This window comes from Ostrea edulis, chromosome 6 (assembly GCF_947568905.1).
Source record: "Ostrea edulis chromosome 6, xbOstEdul1.1, whole genome shotgun sequence".
Lineage (NCBI taxonomy): Eukaryota > Metazoa > Mollusca > Bivalvia > Ostreida > Ostreidae > Ostrea > Ostrea edulis.
The window spans coordinates 92,249,659-92,270,115 of NC_079169.1; the positions used below are offsets into that span (position 1 = coordinate 92,249,659).

A 20,457-nucleotide genomic window follows, 5' to 3' on the forward strand; every position below is an offset into this window, starting at 1 on the left:
AGATTACATGTAACCCTGAGTAGAGAATACATGCAACCCTGAGTAGAGAATGCATGTAACCCTGAGTAGAGATTACATGTAACCCTGAGTAGAGAATACATGCAACCCTGAGTAGAGAATGCATGTAACCCTGAGTAGAGAATGCATGTAACCCTGAGTAGAGATTGCATGTAACTCTGAGTAGAGAATGCATGTAACCCTGAGTAGAGAATGCATGTAACCCTGAGTAGAGAATGCATGTAACCCTGAGTAGAGATTGCATGTAACTCTGAGTAGAGAATGCATGTAACCCTGAGTAGAGAATGCATGTAACCCTGAGTAGAGAACACATGTAACCTTGAGTAGAGATTACATGTAACCCTGAGTAGAGAATACATGCAACCCTGAGTAGAGATTACATGTAACCCTGAGTAGAGATTGCAGGTAACCCAGAGTAGAGATTGTATGTAACCCTGAGTAGAGATTGCAGGTAACCCAGAGTAGAGATTGTATGTAACCCTGAGTAGAGATTACATGTAACCCTGAGTAGAGAATACATGTAACCCTGAGTAGAGATTGCGAACGATAGTTTCGCTGCTTACCTTCTGGTCAATTTTTAAAAGTTATCATTTTGAATTTTTTTCTTCTTCTTTTATGTCAATATAGACATTTTTATGAATTTTCATAAAAGTTGATTTGACAAAACAAAGAGAGATAACTCTATAACTGGTTTCAAATCGCAAAAAATACCCCCCCCCCTCCCCTGTGAAACACAAATTCCTTTCTTGCAGGTATTATGAATTGTCATTTATCAGATTTAAATTAATGATTAAAAAGATCATTAATTCAATTTAGCAAACAAAGCTACAAATTTCATCTATAAATTTATGTATAGCTGCAAATTTTTTTTTTTATAAATATTGGTTTGCAAGAGGCACAATAGCAATTTTATATCAATATTGACCAAGTCAAGCATGAAAAGGTTCTAGCTCTAGAGTAAATGATACACATCCGTAATGTCCACGTGTACAAGACGGAGAATTTGTAATATTTCGTTTATAGAGATCATCATAATGAAGCATACAGTTGTGTCTTAGCTTTGTATAAATAATGTTGATGTCTCGTTTTCCAAAAGAATAACATGATGGTGGGCTTGTAATGTCTGCCATATTTTTTCGGAATGAGTTGATTGGGATGGCTTCTCTGAAAGTTCCACTGTTTTACGGAAACAGAAATGCATATACAATGCTGAGGTTATCCTATTTTTTTTTTTTTTTTTTTTTTTTTTACCACATCTTATTTCAAATTCATTAATTTGCATATACTGTATTTACTATCTCACAGACATCAACTATCTATACATTGAATGAATTGTGTCCATTTACCTAACCTGCATTATATTCACTTTATGCATCGCCTTTGTTTATATTTATGTTTATTTATTCTATGTAAAAATGTTAAACCTATGAACTGTATGGTTCTTGGTAATAAAAATACAACACGGAGTCAGGTACAAATAATTTTTTTAAGAACTCTAATCTGCATCTTGGAATATAAAACTGATCTTTGTTTCGTGTATTATAACCGGATATATTTCATTTATCTAGTCGGGGGCGGTAGTAATTTTTACGTTATAACGTCTACTTTGTAAAGTTTGCCAGCCTGTCTCTGAATACAGGCATTGTGCCTGCTGCCTAATCCTATTTATGTATGTATTTTCTATATATACATGAATAAAATAGTGTTGAAATCAAAGGGATTCTTTAGATGCAGAAATAGGAAGACCAGTAACAATTCTAGCTGCACATAATTGTACTTTTTCAAGTTTATCAGTATCGTGAACAGAACAGCCATCCCAAACAATTGAAGCATATTCAAGAGTAGATCTAATAAATGCTGTGTACAATTTTGACAGATGTTTTCTATCAATTTTAAACTTAAAGGACATATCTCATGTTTTCAAAGTATACAATATTACATGCATTTTGTCTTCTTTATGCTTATAGTAATTAATTCTAATAGTTCGTTCGCCGAAATTTTGCGATAATTAACCACAATACAGACTTAAATCTAAGCCCCGATTTCAAAAAGTCAAGTTAATTAGGTAGGTAGTCACGTGGTACTGTGACGTCACATGCGCCCTTCGGATTGTGAAAGTACTGCGAGATATTATTAAAAACTCAACTTTTAGGGGCCTAATTAATTTACCATGGGCAACATTTAAATCGATGTTGATAAATTGTCCGAGTTTTATATGTGTTCGCCACCAGTGCACACATATAACGATGTAAATACCCAAATATAGCGAGTAAAGCGTGTATGAAATCGCCAAAATTGTGAGTAAATAATGTTTATAAGGGTCGCTGTCTACAAACTGTTTGGGGATGTTATTCCTTTATACATCTGTAATTGGCGCTGTTTTTCTAAAATAAACAGTGCAATCATTATTTATTTTTGGATTAGACAAATTATGATACGTTAAATTGTTGACAATTAGGCCCTATGCCAAGCTATTGTCACGCGTGCATTTCGGGAAGAAAGAAAAAGACAACACACACACACAAATCAATAAAAATATTCAAATTTAAAGTGGTAATCACATTATTTTATTTTGATAAAGCAATCTTATTACTATTTTTGAATTGTGATCTGCACGTCTTTAGGAAGTACGACGTGGGAGCACGGCGTTATAGCCTACTGACGCACTCAAGATGCTACGAGTTCAATAAAGAAATAATTTTATAATTCAATTTAAAGTTAGGAAATACAATATTCTATTATTTGTATAATTAAAAGTTCAATTATTTTGTATCTTTATTTTTTGTTGTTAATCTACCAGTTGGTAGAAGTTACATTGTATCGTCGATATATGTTGTTACAAGGTGAAGGTCAGTTGATCCGAGTGTGTATTGAATTTGAAGAGCAAAACAGAATGTATGCTATAGGCCTACCAGTGCTTATAGCTTCGATATATCCATTTTCTCGCAGTTTATCAGGGTCTCTGTCCAAGCGATGTTTGAAAGGGTGACTGTGTGTGTTTTTTAAGGTAAAGTTCTTGCTCCAACAAAAAAATTATCCATGACGTCTTTTTTCTCGTACCTTCCTTCCAAAAATTGAAAAATACTCAGTCTAAATCGTTTCTACCGACAACTAGTACACCCGAGCACGGCACAAAACATCTTAATGCATTATTATTTACAAGCCGTTAACGTGACAATTGGTTTTTTGTCGATTAAATCTAATCTGTTTATGAAATGGCTAATAGATGTTTTCAAACCCGAGGGCGCATATGACGTCACACAAAATGGCGCGTAAACTAGCGAAAGAAAATATGCATATCGCAAGATTTGAATTTCATCGCTTTCAAACTCGAAAACTACGCAAAATATTTCATTCAAAACACATTTAAAGTAGTTTTAGGCATAAAAAGAGTTAATTTTGCTGAAAAAATGAAAAAGTTTGGAAACATGCGTTGTGTCCTTTAAGCTTTTTTAAAAGCCCGATTCTTTTTTAGTCAGATTTGTCAACTATGGATTCAATGTATAAAAACACCAAAATTAGTTTGTGTGACAATAATACAATGTAAGTCTAAATGACGATGGACTGAAACACGCTCCAGTCTATCACCTTGAAAAGTAGTTTTGGTAGAATGGAGTTATCAATTTTTTTTTTAAAAAGATAAACCGCTTTAGTCTTGGATGAATTGAATTTGAGTAAATACTTATTTGACCATTTTTCTAATATTCTGGATATAGTCAGTTTTTAAATCGAGGTAAGCTACTGACAAACAAGTTGATGGTAGAGGGATTTCAACAGCCTCGATTGAAGTCAGCATTTCGAAAATTCTATGGTCGTTATAACGATCTAGTTCGTCAATACAACCTCGCATTGGGTCAAATGTTGTCTGACGTGTTTCATACCGATTGTTAAGCCGTTCTTGGCACACTGATTTTGACTGCGGATAACTCCGTTTACCTGATCAGGATATAGGGCTCACGGCGGGTGTGACCGGTCAACAGGGGATGCTTACTCCTCCTAGGCACCTGATCCCACCTCTGGTGTGTCCAGGGGTTCGTGTTTGCCTAACTATCTATTTTGTATTGCTTGTAGGAGTTATGAGATTGATCACTGTTCGTTATCTTCACCTTGCATATGTAAATCATAATTAAGCTTACATTCAATTTCTAGCATATTATATGAGGATTGCTGAAGTGAGTTGCCATCAGCTAATAATAGCATATTTACAGCAACATCAACCAAAAATAGTAAAGGTCCTAAAGGAGAACCTTGGGGTACCCCAGAAAATATATCAAGTTTTAACGATGAAAGATCCTTATGCACGTATAATACTTTTTGTAATCTGGGACTTGAGTAGCTTCTGAACCAACGTAAAAGACTACCGCATTCGAAACATAATTTTGTAATTTAAAAATGAGACCATTATTTCATATTCTATCAAGTGATTTTGATAGGTCACAAAATATCATACATGCTTTTCCCTCGTCAATAGTTTGATAGGTTTCTAATAATTGATAAACTGTCGAATGTCCTGGTAAAAATCCAGCTGATGTCGATATAATAGATCATTACTATGAAAATAATTATATACAATGTACATGTTTGAAAACAATTCTCTCCATAATATTACTAGAACATTATAATAGCGAGACAGGTCTAGAATTAAGTACTATTGACGGTTCTTCCGTTAATGAGGAATGACGTGAGCAATTTTCCTAAAAGATGGGAAAATATTTTTTGACAATGATCTGTTGAATAACATAGTAAATGGTTTGACAACGGTGGTTTTAACATTTTATGGCTGATGTAATCTGGACCAACAGCTATATTGACTGGGAGTATTGTAATAATATCCGCTACTTCTTGTTCTTCATTAATAATGTTATTTAATTAATCATTAATCAAGCTATACATGTATGGTAGTTTTTCATTGGTGTCATCAATATTGAAAAGTATGTATCCAAAACTTCTGTATAATTTATCAGAATCGGAATAGACGAACTTGTTAACGCCATTGTTATCATTTGTACTGGAGGTATTTCATATGATAATTTGATATTAAATGAGTCTTTCATCAACTTATTGTTTTTACTCGAATATTCAACGTAGGTTTCAATATTGTCGTAATAATTTAATATCGCATGCTTTTTCATATTGTTAACCGAATTCCGGACTTTTCTGTAAGCGGACCAGTCAGAGTCGGTTTTTAAAAAATGCTTTATTGTGAAGTCGATCTCCAATGCCGATTGTTTTTCGTATCATACCATGGTTCATCTTGCTCTCTTCAACTGAATTGTAGCTCACATCAATTCAGTTGTTGATATCATTAATTTATTTGAAGAGAGCAACAGTCCCATTATGGCGAGCATTAATTGATGCTATAAATAATTCAATTAATGCAAGCAATAATTTAGAATTGAAGACATCATTCATCATCTCAAGAGATCTGTAATCGAATTGTTGCGCACGTCAAATGAATTGATGATATCTTTAAATAATTAAAGATATTTTCAATTAATTGACTTTCAGGTTGTTTTACATGTGCAATGTCTCCCAACAGTGTAGAAAGGTACGAGAGTCGTATTAGTTGACTCAGACACATTTATAACATGTTATATACATGTATGTCTCTGGTTGACTTGAAGGGGAAAAGAATTGGCGATAACTTTGTTAATATCTTATTTCTGGTATTTTCAAAAACAAAAGAATGTTTGGATTGGTAACATTTATTTTGGTATCCTTAAAATCACATAGAGATTCTGTAATTGTCATACATAAACCCTGTTGAACTGACAATGAAAACTACAGCTTTCAACACTCAGCATCAACTACATTGTAATAATTCTATATCTTCTACACTTCATTACAATGTTACCATGGTAATAGGAGATTCAATCAACACACCTCATTTAAAATGACAAGAAAAATAGGGGGGGGGGGGGGGGACCAGTATCAGATACTCTCAACTGAAATGTGTGGAATATATGAATAAAAAAAAACTATATTATCTTTGACAACCAAATCTTTAAACTAGTGAAAAATGAAGAACATGACATATTTTAATTTTAGATAATCTGACTTTTTAAATACTTATAGCACGACTGATTTTCCATGTGTAAAATTTTGCGAACTGAAAAAGAAAAAGACATAGATGTCCAAAAAGTTAGAGTTTATAATTCATCAGGATCCAATTATTGATTGTGATTTAGGATAAGAATCAGTGACCAAAAGTATCTTTTGACATGAGAAATAAGTTAAACCACATAAAACACCTTTTTGCACATATGAAACACACACTCGGTTCAGTGAACATAGATTATATATTACTTCAATTAATTAGTTCCAACTGCTCAGCAGTCTGTTGTCTGCTCCTAGTATCACAAAATCCTTGATTAAACATTCACCCTGACTCTGATTACAAAGGTATATTAGTAAATCCAATTAATTTAACATCACCAAGTCATTAGAATAAAGAGAACCCTTTCATACCTCAGTCTGATGAACAAGAGTAAGGAAAGAATAAAATGTTCAGTAACTTACTGCATGTAAAACTTGCTCCTTAAAATGGACGGCACGACTGAGAAATTAGAAAATGAGTTATTGTAGTTATTTAAATTAAACAGGAACTACACACACAAACAATATTCTGTAGTAACCCTGGTCGATGTTCTATGATACCAAAATCTGTGTCCCGCATTAATTCTACACCATAACACATGGGAGTCCTTTACAAGGCATAATAAATTAATAATACCTTTACACAGCCTAATTAAGCCTCAGTGGAGGAAATTAATCACCAGGAAGAGAATCACATTCTAGCAAATTTGACCTTGACCTAAAAATATTACCTTGAACCAAATGAAAATTCACTACCTCTGACCTACAGTCAAGTTTGTATTTATCTTAAGTGGTTCACATGTGATCAATTTAGAAGATGTGGTACTAAACAGAGGCTAACAAGTACCAAGGACTAGTGCAGCAAGCTCCTTGGAGGAATACAACTACATCCAGCAATTATTTCAAAACTAAATGCTATTGAAAGCTGAACAGGAACACAACTCTGATGTTTTCGATTCTAGTACTGACCGCCCACAATGAATACATGTACTACACTACAATAAAGCAGTAGCTTTCACATTCCATAAAAAAATATCTTCATTATAACTATATTATCACTGTGCCCTAGAAATAACGTTTGTGACTAAATGACTATGATTGAAACCTGTGTTGTATGACTTGCAAAGTGTAAACAATGCACAGAAAATATCATCTATTTTGGTCACATGGAACTGATGTAACTATGGATGAAAGGCTTTTTAGAAACATGATTAAATAGTGACTATAATTCAATACAGTAATGTTGGGATACATGACTAGATATAACCAAAAATATAAGCATGGCAAAATAAAATGCAGGCAATTTAATAATACAATTTGAAAATTGGCAAAAGAGGTATGTACACCCCCTAATACACACAAAGCTAACATTACCTCTCCTATATAGGGGTAAGGTGAGCAATCATTATGATTCAGACTGATACAATTTAAAACCTCGATACTAAGATCATTACCTCTCCATTATGTTTGATAATTCACTTGCAGGATATATTGCCATTCATAACACATGGCTGTAAATACAGAAAACTTCTATAAAACATTTGAACACAGACTGCTAATATTGTTAGTTGTACCCAATAGTTTCTACATAAATCATAATCCCTGCTGCTGTCTTTATTCACATTAACATAAATCTGCCACTACTTTAATTCATGAAACATAAAACAAATTGTGATCCACAAGGATTGCTGATCAATTTCATAAGAATATCCATAATTAACGTTTTATCTGCCTCCTCACAAAATTCTAGAATTCTGCAGATATAGTAATGAGAAAGAGTTATCTAACATAACTTAGAGGACTACAACCTTAACCTGAGAAAATCAACTACAGTGTTGTATTGATCTGAAATTGAGTATAACAGAGGAATGTTCTGTGTTAGATATATCGATTGCCCTAATCAATTTCTTTCTCAGAATGAAGCTAGGATGATGCATCCTCACGCCGAGGACCTACTGACTGAAGTCTATACTTAAATTACTGTATTGTAGCTGTATCCAAATATGTCTACATGAAAACATGCCAACTTAAATTTTAAAAAAAACACCAAATAACATAGGTATCCAACCCACAATAAATTCCTTTTTTAAAAATATATACATGATGAAAGTTATGTAATACAAAACTCGGTACCAAATCCAAGATAATTAACATACAAAGTGATTCACCAAAAGAATTTTCAAAATTAATAATGCATACAATAAATATAAGACATGTATATCATCATTAGTCCCTTTGAGTAAAATGCATTTCTGACATATAAAGTGAATTACAAAAAAATTTCAAAAGAAAGCTGATGAAATGGTTCATATTACCAAAGTCTTTAAAATGTGCATAGTAAAGTATAAGTCACCATATAAACTATGAAAATATTTCGTTTTTTCTAACTTTGTACAAGGGGAGATAACTTCGACAAAATAAAATTGAAATCACTATAAATAGAACAATACATAATCTGTCACCTCCGCCATCTCTCTCTAAAATTAATAGGTATTTTGTTTAACAAAAGATTCAGTGCTACAGATGTTGTACTCCTTGTAAAAATAAATGCTTCTATAGACTGGATATCACGATAGAAATTAAAATTGCTTGATGTATAACACATGTATTAAATAACATGATCAAAATAACACAGGTCAAACACATGTTTTAGATAACACAGGTCAAACACATGCATTAGATCACATGACTCCTCGCATGTATTAGATCACATGAGTCAAATGCATGTATTAAATAACATGGATCAAACACATGCATTAGATAACATAATGAAGGTCATGCTAAGGTTGAGTTGCTAAATGGCAGCACATGGGAGATACCTTGGAATGGTCCTGTATGACTGTTGATTGTTTTAACACAGGCTTACATATCATGTTACTTAATATATTCAATTTGTGAGCCATACAATGTACTATCTGATCAGGTCATTACATAATCATCCAAATCGCACCCCAAAATAGAGAGTTACTCAAAACTACAGAGGGCTGCTCTACTTCACATTTACTTTGTCAATAATAAACCAATGCTGTTTCAATGTATCTTATTCTTTGTAAAAGCAGTTACCCTTTAACTTGATACAAAAACTACTTGTATATATATTACAAAATATAAATAGGATAAAATGTCTACGTTGCTTGTGAAATTTAAGAACATCCATTGCTGATATACCCTTATAATACAAATCTTAACATCTACTCCATAAATCAGCCCCGTACATGTATATTAATTTTGTTCTACACACAGTTACAGTGTACAAGATAAAATGTGGCAGTGCTGCCCTGACCTTGTTCATTTGTTTGTGAGAACTGAAAATTCCTGTATCTAGAATCTCAGATCAAGCTGTTTCTTTGTGTTAAATAAAAGAAATACATGTGTGTGTTCATTTTATAGCCCTCCAGTTGCACACCCTCAAGAAGAAAAAAAAAACTACACCTATCAATGGTCATACATAGATACCAGTATTAGTCATTCTTAATCTGGAATATCAATTCAACTAGAGTATTCTACACATCAACCCTCTAAATCAATTTCTGTTCCGTACAAAGCCATGAGGAAAATCACTCCAAATCCGAACAGCATCCCCACGTTCTGAATAACAAATATATACGCTGTTCCAAACATTGCTTTATAGTCTTCGTTCTCAGCTGCGCTGTTCATTTCTGGCATCTAAAAATAGATCAAATCAGTCAAAGCATTTTCCCTTCTAATGATGTGTAACTACTGTCTAAATATTCCCGATATTTCTTCATGTTTGAATTTTAACAAGAGTTCCACAATGCTTGCTCACATGACATATTTCCACAAGATCTTGAGTAATAATGTCATACACACAAGTTTAATATGTCATAAACACAAGTACAAAACATGTACATGTCATACACATGTGCAATACGTCATACACACAAGTGTAATATGTCATATTAGACACATGCATAATATGTTATACACACAAATGTAATATGACGTACACACAAGGTTTTGGAATTTACTTTATTGACCATGATCATCTATATTGGTCACGGTACTCATTATCTCCGCAGCTGTTGAGAGGGAATATCCAGATTTGTCCTAATGGGACTAATACCCCCTGCCAGATCATTCATTTAGGGAAATATTTGAAGTACTATACATTGATTGATTAAATCTTGCTTAACGTCCCTCTCGAGAATTTTTCACTCATATGAAGACATCACCAAGACCGGTGAAGGGCTTCAAATTTAGGCCTATGTTTGACGCTTACAGGCTTTGAGCAGTGAGGGTTCTTTAGCGTGCCACACCTACTGTGACACGGGACATCAATTTTTAAGGTCATCTCCGAGGACCCGTGACATTCACACCTTATGCCAAGCGTTTGGCGATGGAACTGTCACTACCTGTTTTAATGACTAAGGTCTGTCGCGGCCAGGATTCGAACCCCAACCTTCCGCATGTGGGGCGAACACACTACCATTAGACCATTGTGGCAGTTGAAGTACTACACAGCTAAAGGTCAGAAAGACATGATTTTCAACGTCATTCATGTTTTACCTGCATTAAATTCCCTTGACCTTGATTTTTTTGTTATCATTATTCATGAAGTAAAAAGAAGGAAATGCAAATCTGAGAAACACAGGACAGCTCTGGGGTGAAAACTTCAATCTACACTGAACTAGGTCATTGTATAATAACAGACAGATATAGAACTAGGTCATTATAATAATGACAGACAGATGTAAAAGTAGGTCATTGTAATAATAACAGACAGATGTAGAACTAGGTCATTGTAATAATAACAGACAGATGTAGAACTAGGTCATTGTAATAATAACAGACAGATGTAGAACTAGGTCATTGTAATAATAACAGATGTAGAACTAGGTCATTGTAATAATTACAGACAGATGTAGAACTAGGTCATTGTAATAATGACAGACAGATGTAGAACTAGGTCATTGTAATAATAACAGATGTAGAACTAGGTCATTGTAATAATAACAGACAGATGTAGAACTAGGTCATTGTAATAATGACAGACAGATGTAGAACTAGGTCATTGTAATAATAACAGACAGATGTAGAACTAGGTCATTGTAATAATAACATATGTAGAACTAGGTCATTGCAATAATAACAGACAGATGTAGAACTAGGTCATTGTAATAATGACAGACAGATGTAGAACTAGGTCATTGTAATAATAACAGACAGATGTAGAACTAGGTCATTGTAATAATAACAGACAGATGTAGAACTAGGTCATTGTAATAATGACAGACAGATGTAGAACTAGGTCATTGTAATAATGACAGACAGATGTAGAACTAGGTCATTGTAATAATGACAGACAGATGTAGAACTAGGTCATTGTAATAATAACAGACAGATGTAGAACTAGGTCATTGTAATAATAACATATGTAGAACTAGGTCATTGCAATAATAACAGACAGATGTAGAACTAGGTCATTGTAATAATGACAGACAGATGTAGAACTAGGTCATTGTAATAATAACAGACAGATGTAGAACTAGGTCATTGTAATAATAACAGACAGATGTAGAACTAGGTCATTGTAATAATGACAGACAGATGTAGAACTAGGTCATTGTAATAATGACAGACAGATGTAGAACTAGGTCATTGTAATAATGACAGACAGATGTAGAACTAGGTCATTGTAATAATGACAGACAGATGTAAAAGTAGGTCATTGTAATAATGACAGACAGATGTAGAACTAGATCATTGTAATAATAACAGACAGATGTAGAACTAGGTCATTGTAATAATAACAGACAGATGTAGAACTAGGTCATTGTAATAATGACAGACAGATGTAGAACTAGGTCATTGTAATAATAACAGACAGATGTAGAACTAGGTCATTGTAATAATAACAGACAGATGTAGAACTAGGTCATTGCAATAATAACAGATGTAGAACTAGGTCATTGTAATAATAACAGACAGATGTAGAACTAGGTCATTGCAATAATAACAGATGTAGAACTAGGTCATTGTAATAATAACAGACAGATGTAGAACTAGGTCATTGTAATAATGACAGACAGATGTAGAACTAGGTCATTGTAATAATAACAGACAGATGTAGAACTAGGTCATTGTAATAATGACAGACAGATGTAGAACTAGGTCATTGTAATAATGACAGACAGATGTAGAACTAGGTCATTGTAACAATAACAGACAGATGTAGAACTAGGTCATTGTAATAATAACAGACAGATGTAGAACTAGGTCATTGTAATAATAACAAACAGATGTAGAACTAGGTCATTGTAATAATAACAGACAGATGTAGAACTAGGTCATTGTAATAATGACAGACAGATGTAGAACTAGGTCATTGTAATAATAACAGATGTAGAACTAGGTCACTGTAATAATGACAGACAGATGTAGAACTAGGCCATTGTAATAATAACAGATGTAGAACTAGGTCACTGTAATAATGACAGACAGATGTAGAACTAGGTCATTGTAATAATAACAAACAGATGTAGAACTAGGTCACTGTAATAATGACAGACAGATGTAGAACTAGGTCATTGTAATAATAACAAACAGATGTAGAACTAGGTCACTGTAATAATGACAGACAGATGTAGAACTAGGTCATTGTAATAATAACAAACAGATGTAGAACTAGGTCATTGTAATAATAACAAACAGATGTAGAACTAGGTCATTGTAATAATAACAAACAGATGTAGAACTAGGTCATTGTAATAATGACAGACAGATGTAGAACTAGGTCATTGTAATAATAACAGATGTAGAACTAGGTCACTGTAATAATGACAGACAGATGTAGAACTAGGCCATTGTAATAATAACAGACAGATGTAGAACTAGGTCATTGTAATAATAACAGACAGATGTAGAACTAGGTCATTGTAATAATAACAAACAGATGTAGAACTAGGTCATTGTAATAATGACATACAGATGTAGAACTAGGTCATTGTAATAATAACAGATGTAGAACTAGGTCACTGTAATAATGACAGACAGATGTAGAACTAGGTCATTGTAATAATAACAAACAGATGTAGAACTAGGTCATTGTAATAATGACAGACAGATGTAGAACTAGGTCATTGTAATAATAACAGACAGATGTAGAACTAGGTCATTGTAATAATAACAGATGTAGAACTAGGTCATTGTAATAATAACAGATGTAGAACTAGGTCATTGTAATAATGACAGACAGATGTAGAACTAGGTCATTGTAATAATAACAGACAGATATAGAACTAGGTCATTGTAATAATAACAGATGTAGAACTAGGTCATTGTAATAATGACAGATGTAGAACTAGGTCATTGTAATAATGACAGACAGATGTAGAACTAGGTCATTGTAATAATGACAGACAGATGTAGAACTAGGTCATTGTAATAATGACAGACAGATGTAGAACTAGGTCATTGTAATAATAACAGACAGATGTAAAAGTAGGTCATTGTAATAATAACAGACAGATGTAAAAGTAGGTCATTGTAATAATAACAGACAGATGTAGAACTAGGTCATTGTAATAATAACAGACAGATGTAGAACTAGGTCATTGTAATAATAACAGATGTAGAACTAGGTCATTGTAATAATGACAGACAGATGTAGAACTAGGTCATTGTAATAATAACAGACAGATGTAGAACTAGGTCATTGTAATAATAACAGATGTAGAACTAGGTCATTGTAATAATAACAGACAGATGTAGAACTAGGTCATTGTAATAATAACAGACAGATGTAAAAGTAGGTCATTGTAATAATAACAGACAGATGTAGAACTAGGTCATTGCAATAATAACAGATGTAGAACTAGGTCATTGTAATAATGACAGACAGATGTAGAACTAGGTCATTGTAATAATGACAGACAGATGTAGAACTAGGTCATTGTAATAATGACAGACAGATGTAGAACTAGGTCATTGTAATAATAACAGACAGATGTAAAAGTAGGTCATTGTAATAATAACAGACAGATGTAAAAGTAGGTCATTGTAATAATAACAGACAGATGTAGAACTAGGTCATTGGAATAATAACAGACAGATGTAGAACTAGGTCATTGTAATAATAACAGACAGATGTAGAACTAGGTCATTGCAATAATAACAGATGTAGAACTAGGTCATTGCAATAATAACAACAGATGTAGATGGATAAGACAGACAGACAATGGTGAAACCAATACACCCCCAAAAGCTGTTTGTGGGGGAGGATTGTTGCAGAGGGTACAGAAACATCATGAAGAAATTCCTACAAATGGCCATAACACTTTCAGAATTGAACGAATCATCTGAAAATATCAGGTTTAGAGGTTTACTCAGTACATGTATACCACATTTCCATAAAACTGAGTAAAAAGCAAATGAACAGCCTCAGGGAAAATTTCTAGAACAAGAGGCCACATCACTCACCTGAGTCACCTTGACTCATATTTAAAGATTTTTCCTATATATTCGCACATAAAACTTTGATCCCCTATGGTGGCCCCAACCTACTCCAGGGGGCCATGATTTTTACAAAATTGAATCTGCACTATGTCAGGAAGCTTTCATGTAAATGTAAACTTTTCTGGCCAGGGATTTTTCAGTTAAAGATTTTTTTTAATGATTTTCCCTATATATTTGTATGTAAAATTTTGATCCCCTACTGTGGCCCCATCTTACCCCCGGGGACCATGATTTTTACAAAATTGAATCTGCACTATGTCAGGAAGCTTTAGTGCAAATGTAAACTTCTTTAGCCCAATGGTTCTTAAGGAGAAAATTTTAAAAGATTTTTTTATATTTATTAGTTATGTAAAACGTTGATCCCCAATAGTGGCCCCATCCTAACCCTAGGGGTCATGAGTTTAACAAACTTGAATTTGCACTATGTCAGGAAGCTTTCATGTAAATTTCAGCTTCTCTGGCTTAGTGGTTGTTGAGAAGAAGATTTTTCCTATATATTTGTATATAAAACTTTGATCCCCTATTGTCGCCTCATCTTACTCCCGGGGGTCATGATTTTATCAAACTTGAATCTGCACTATGTCAGGAAGCTTTCATGTAAATTTCAGCTCTTCTGGCCCAGTGGTTCTTGAGACAAAGATTTTTAAATGACCCCACCCTATTTTTGTGATTATCTCCTCTTTGAAGGGGACATGGCCCTTCATTTGAACAAACTTGAAAGCCCTTCACCCAAGGATGCTTTTGGCCAAATGTGGTTATAATTGGCCCAGTGGTTCTGGAGAAAAAGTCGAAAATGTAAAAAGTTTACAAATGGACAGACCAACAAACGACGGACAACAGAAGATCAGAAAAGCTCAGGTGAGCTAAAAATGTATCGATGTATGGACGGACAGAGTGAAACCAATATATCCCTCAAACTTTGTCTGCAGGGTTACAATAGGAATTTACTGAAACAACATTAGACGAAAGCTCATCTATTTTGAGCTTGTATTTTATGTTGAAAACAAAATTCCAACTATAAAATTTACCTTATGTATTAGCATGCAAGAGATACGGTTGACATTACATTGTTTACAAATGAGCATGGAGGCTTTATATATCTTTGCACAAAATTTCTCTTACCATGTCAACCAGTGATATGTAGAGGAACATGCCGCCTGCGATGGCAAAAATCCACAAGTGAGCAGTTGTGTTGGCTCCAAGAATGGTACCAAACACGAGGCCAAGGTAACACATACAGGCCGACAGGAAGTTGTACATCAGTGCCTTCTTCACTGTCATCCCAGAATTCAACAGAATTGCAAAATCGCCTAGAAAAAGTGAAAAATTGTTCAATAAGAAACATTTCCTGAAGTCTTTTCTTGTAGGGTTTCATTGTAGTGTAAGAGATACACATGTATGTAAGCTGTTGACTTGGACAAATTGACCTCCACAACTATAAGTGTCATCCTTTTGTGATAAATACTCTTCCCCTGGAAACTGCTTCTTTATATAATTGTGACATCAAACTTAGATTTTTTGGTCACCCGAATTACAGGGTTCAACCTTTTGGGATAGAGACTTCTAATGTATCCTTTCATTGCTAAAGCTCAAACAGATTCAGAAACTATTTCTTACAATAATCAAATGACCTTATGACCCCCAAACAATAGGGGCCATTCTTAAGTCATGGACACTATTGAAGCTTAATTGCTTCAGCTCAAATAGAATTTGAGAGATCACTTTAAGAACATACGATACCCCGAAAAAGTTTGCCATGGAAAATTGTAAAACTAAAATAAATGTTTGTGAATAATGCAAAAAAAAGGGTGATTTTATGGGGAAATTTTGTGGTAAATCTGGATTTTTAGCAATATTAAAACATTTACAACAGTTTTACAAATTCTATAAAAACATTGTGTGTGTGTGTGTGTGTGTGTGTGGGGGGGGGGGGGGGGGTGTTAAGGGTTATCCTATGTCCTTAATTCATTTCTGCTACATTTGACCTGGAACCATACATGACCTTTTCTCCATAAAACAATACTTAAGACTCTTCATTTGAAGTTTCACTGCTAAAACTGAAAATGGTATTTGAGATATCATCCAGGAACCAAAGTGTTAAAGACAGCTAGAGACAGACCAAAATAAATAGCCTCAAATTTCTGTTCAAGTATTATAGGGTTATTGAACTTATATGGGTGAATATTGGCACGAGTTGGCTATAAAAATGCACGAGCTTGCAAGTGCATTTTGAGAGTCAACGAGTGCCAATATTCACCTATATAAGTTCAATAACCCTTTTATTATATAGCTAAAGTATTTAGTTGTTAAATTATATCCCTTTTCACTCAAACTACTCCAAAATAGACAAGAATTCATCAATATTGGCATCTAAGGTGAAGGTGTGCATTAACAGTATGTATTTCTTAACTGTTCAATATCTAACCCGTCATTAATGCATGAAGCAAACTGATTTTGTAAATGGGGACGTCATAATTTATGTACAGTAAATCATTTTGCTTAAGTAAATATCAAATACTGGCTCTGTCAAATTTGGAGGACCGTCGTCTGCCATTTTGGCTTGTTTACGTCGATACGGTAACGTCAATATTGAACACTCATACTTGGAATGTTTCGGGCGCATACAATTTAAACAATGCAAAGTTAGCGTTCAATAAATTCTCAGGATATTGAACGCTAACATTCTCTAGATTTTACAATAGACTATTTATTAGCTATATAATAAAAAAATATATTGTGTAACACTGCTTGACTATTGGAGACAGAGCATGTACTCTATTTAAGACATCTGACCACTATGATACCTAGTTCATGAGGCAGCTCTTCACATATAACAGCCAGCGAGATGCTCATTCCCGCAAATATGCTGTCGGTGAAAGCAGCACCAATGGCCAGACCATCCAGGAAGTTGTGGAGCCCGTCCCCGATGATGATCATCCACGCGATCGTTTTCACCTCACCCCTCTCCTGCTGAATCACCACTGGTTCATCCTCACTTGATGAACTGCCATTTTCCAACTTTTTCAAGTTCTACAATTAATACTGCACATTTTTAATTTGTTCACTATTCTTTGTCATACACAGATTAAGTCTTCCTTAAGGCAACTGATAATGCCTCTTCCATAAAAGTCTGTGACTGACACGGACAAACTGACCTTGTCTTTTGACAGAGTACAGAGAGTGTCCTCGCTGCCCTGGTAGAAGCTTGCCTTCAGTTCCTGTTGAGATTCTGTCGTATGTTTCAGGGAGTCTGTCTGTAAGGTTGATGTGTCGCTATATTTCTGTCGGTCTGTTGTGGGTGTCTGTGTTTTTATTGATGGCATGTTGCTGCTTCGGTCAGGTATAATATACGATTCATTCGGAGTCTCATCTCGGTTTTTCTAAAATTCAAAGCAATGGTGTACATTCAAAAGAAGAAAGAGTATCTTGTAGTAATCCTGAACAAATTGTCTAGTTAAAAGAATGAAGAATGAAGCAAATAAAATCCTGAACAAATTGTCTAGTTAAAAGAATGAAGCAAATAAAATCCTATAACTAAAGTACACACAAAGAGAATTTTATGTGATGGCATCATATGCCATGAAAATAACTCCCATGAATAAAACTTAAAATTCACATGTATTGAACATTCATGTATTTAATTAACTGGATCTGTTTATTTACAAAATATAAACAAATTTACAGTCTCATTTGAGTTATTTAATATACATCGTATTTTCACAAATTTTGAAAAATTTAGTATTTCATAAATATGCACTTACTTATTACACCATATTATCAGCAAAGTTAAAGAAGTCTTTCAAATGATAAAGACAAAATTCACTATAATAATATGGCCTTACCCTGGAACCAAATCCCTTACTCCTTAATTGGGATATGAAATTTATGATTTTGATAAAAGACTACCTACTCCTTCTAAATATCTATTTAATTTCAGTTTCGTAGAAGATATCATTTAAATGTTTTACTCATGTACATTGTATATACCAAGTTTGGCCAAGCCTTGGAGTCAGAACCTAACACCCCCCCCCCCCCCCCGATCATGAAATTTACAATTTTGGTAGAGGCTTTCCTTCTCTACATCACAATGCATTTAGTTTTTCTTAAAGATATACAGTTGTAAAGACAAAGATTTTTTGAATTGGTAAATTTTGCCCCATCCTAAGGTACTAGGGGGTGCAGGAGTCCTAAAATTTACAATTTATGTCTTCCTTGTCTCAAAGATGCTTCAAATCATACCAAATTTGAAAAGAATTAGAACAGTAGTTATCAAGAAGGTGAAATGTTCAATTGTTAACAAACAATGAAGGGAGAGAGAGAGAGAGAGAGAGAGAGAGAGACTGCCTAATTTTTGTTGCCTCGGAAATTATAAGAGGGGTAACATCTACTTTGTTCCTCTATGAAATGACCATAAGGATTGCTGACTGAATTCTAAGGATAATACCACTTGAACTTCAAATTCTGGTCACTGTCTCAGTTCAGTGTTCATTATTAATAGACCTTGGGTCACTCTCCTATGTTCTACATTGACATTTTCCAGTCTTTCCTCATATATATAATAACCAAAGGGGAATATCTAATTTTATTACTGTTTGATTAATGCAATATGGCAGATTGTTAATGATGTGGTATCATCAAATCACCACATGGTTGTCTTCTTACGAACAATATGTCTACAAGCCTTGATCCTGAAAGAGTATTATTACCTTCTGGGGTCAGGCTAATGGAATAATTCATTCTCTGATTTCCAAGAAAATAGTAAATATTGTAGAGAAATCAACATGAAATATGAGTCCTTAATTTTACACATGAGCAAATAAAACAATGACTAGTGTTTTTCATACTCCACAAAACATGCAGTTAAAACTCCTATTAGTTTTAGTAGAAGGTATATATTATTATAAATATAGGGTCTATTGAAATGCACAAAGTATGTGTGTTTAAAATTCATATGTGAATTGATTTTGAAAAGTGACATAACTCCAACCAAATGTGTTTATAATATCTGTTCCATTTTCTCTACTTTTTATTCTTATTTGAATCAAATGGAGGCAATGCAAGGAGAGAAGTACAAGTAGTTATACATTTAAAAAAAAAAATTCTCTCCTAAAAATTTACAAACCTTTATGAAGCAACATATTTGATTGATTGATTGATTGATTGTATATTATTACCATCCCTCTTGAGAATATTTCACTCATATGGAGATGTCCCAACATATTTGAAATTCTGAGTCAATGTTTAAAGAATATTTTTGTTGTTCCAAAAACCCATTTGCAAATCTGTTTCTTTAAGTAATGTAACCTTTCCTATATTTGATCAACATGTGAAAATATAATAGTAAGTATACTCAGGCTATTAGATCAAGAATTGTCCTAAATGATTTTCTTAAAATATGATGCAAGATTGATCTTTGTGTAAGAATATTTGGCTTGAAGACAGATCAATTCCATATTCTATATATTATATATAAAATTTGAACTCATCTGTAAATTTTGTGGCAAATCTTGGCTTGGATTTACAGAGTTAATTTCCCTTTTTAACCCACATTTGACACAAACTAAAAAATTATGCAATATTTTTCTTTTACAATTATTAATGTCTATTTGTCAGATGATTATGTTGACTTATCAGATCTTTATGTTGACTTTAATATTAGATCCTTATGTCAAATTGTCAGAAAAATGTTGTCAACTGGATAGCACAAATTGGGCATGGTCACATTTTTATGTTGAATTTTCAAACACAAAAATAAGTGACAAGTTGACAAAAATATCTGACAAGGTGACATAAAGATCTAATAAGACAATATAAAGATCTGAGAAGACATAATTATCTGACAAGTGTTGGCAGAACTATGCTACTATA

General features: G+C 33.6%; 1 protein-coding gene across 3 annotated transcripts in view; it reads right to left on the reverse strand.

Annotated features, from left to right (window-relative positions):
• Nucleotides 1-5,707: 5,707 nt before the first annotated feature.
• LOC125646029 (metal cation symporter ZIP8-like) overlaps nucleotides 5,708-20,457 on the reverse strand; it is a 31,177-nt gene continuing 16,427 nt past the window's right edge. For all 3 annotated transcript variants that reach the window (XM_056142713.1, XM_048872136.2, XM_048872138.2), the window contains 4 exons: nucleotides 17,745-17,969; nucleotides 17,394-17,619; nucleotides 15,712-15,899; nucleotides 5,708-9,780 (listed from right to left, as the gene is read on the reverse strand). In XM_056142713.1, coding sequence (XP_055998688.1) covers nucleotides 9,625-9,780; nucleotides 15,712-15,899; nucleotides 17,394-17,619; nucleotides 17,745-17,969 — 795 coding nt within the window. In that variant the 3' untranslated portion in view covers nucleotides 5,708-9,624. The remainder of the gene's footprint in view (nucleotides 9,781-15,711; nucleotides 15,900-17,393; nucleotides 17,620-17,744; nucleotides 17,970-20,457) is intronic.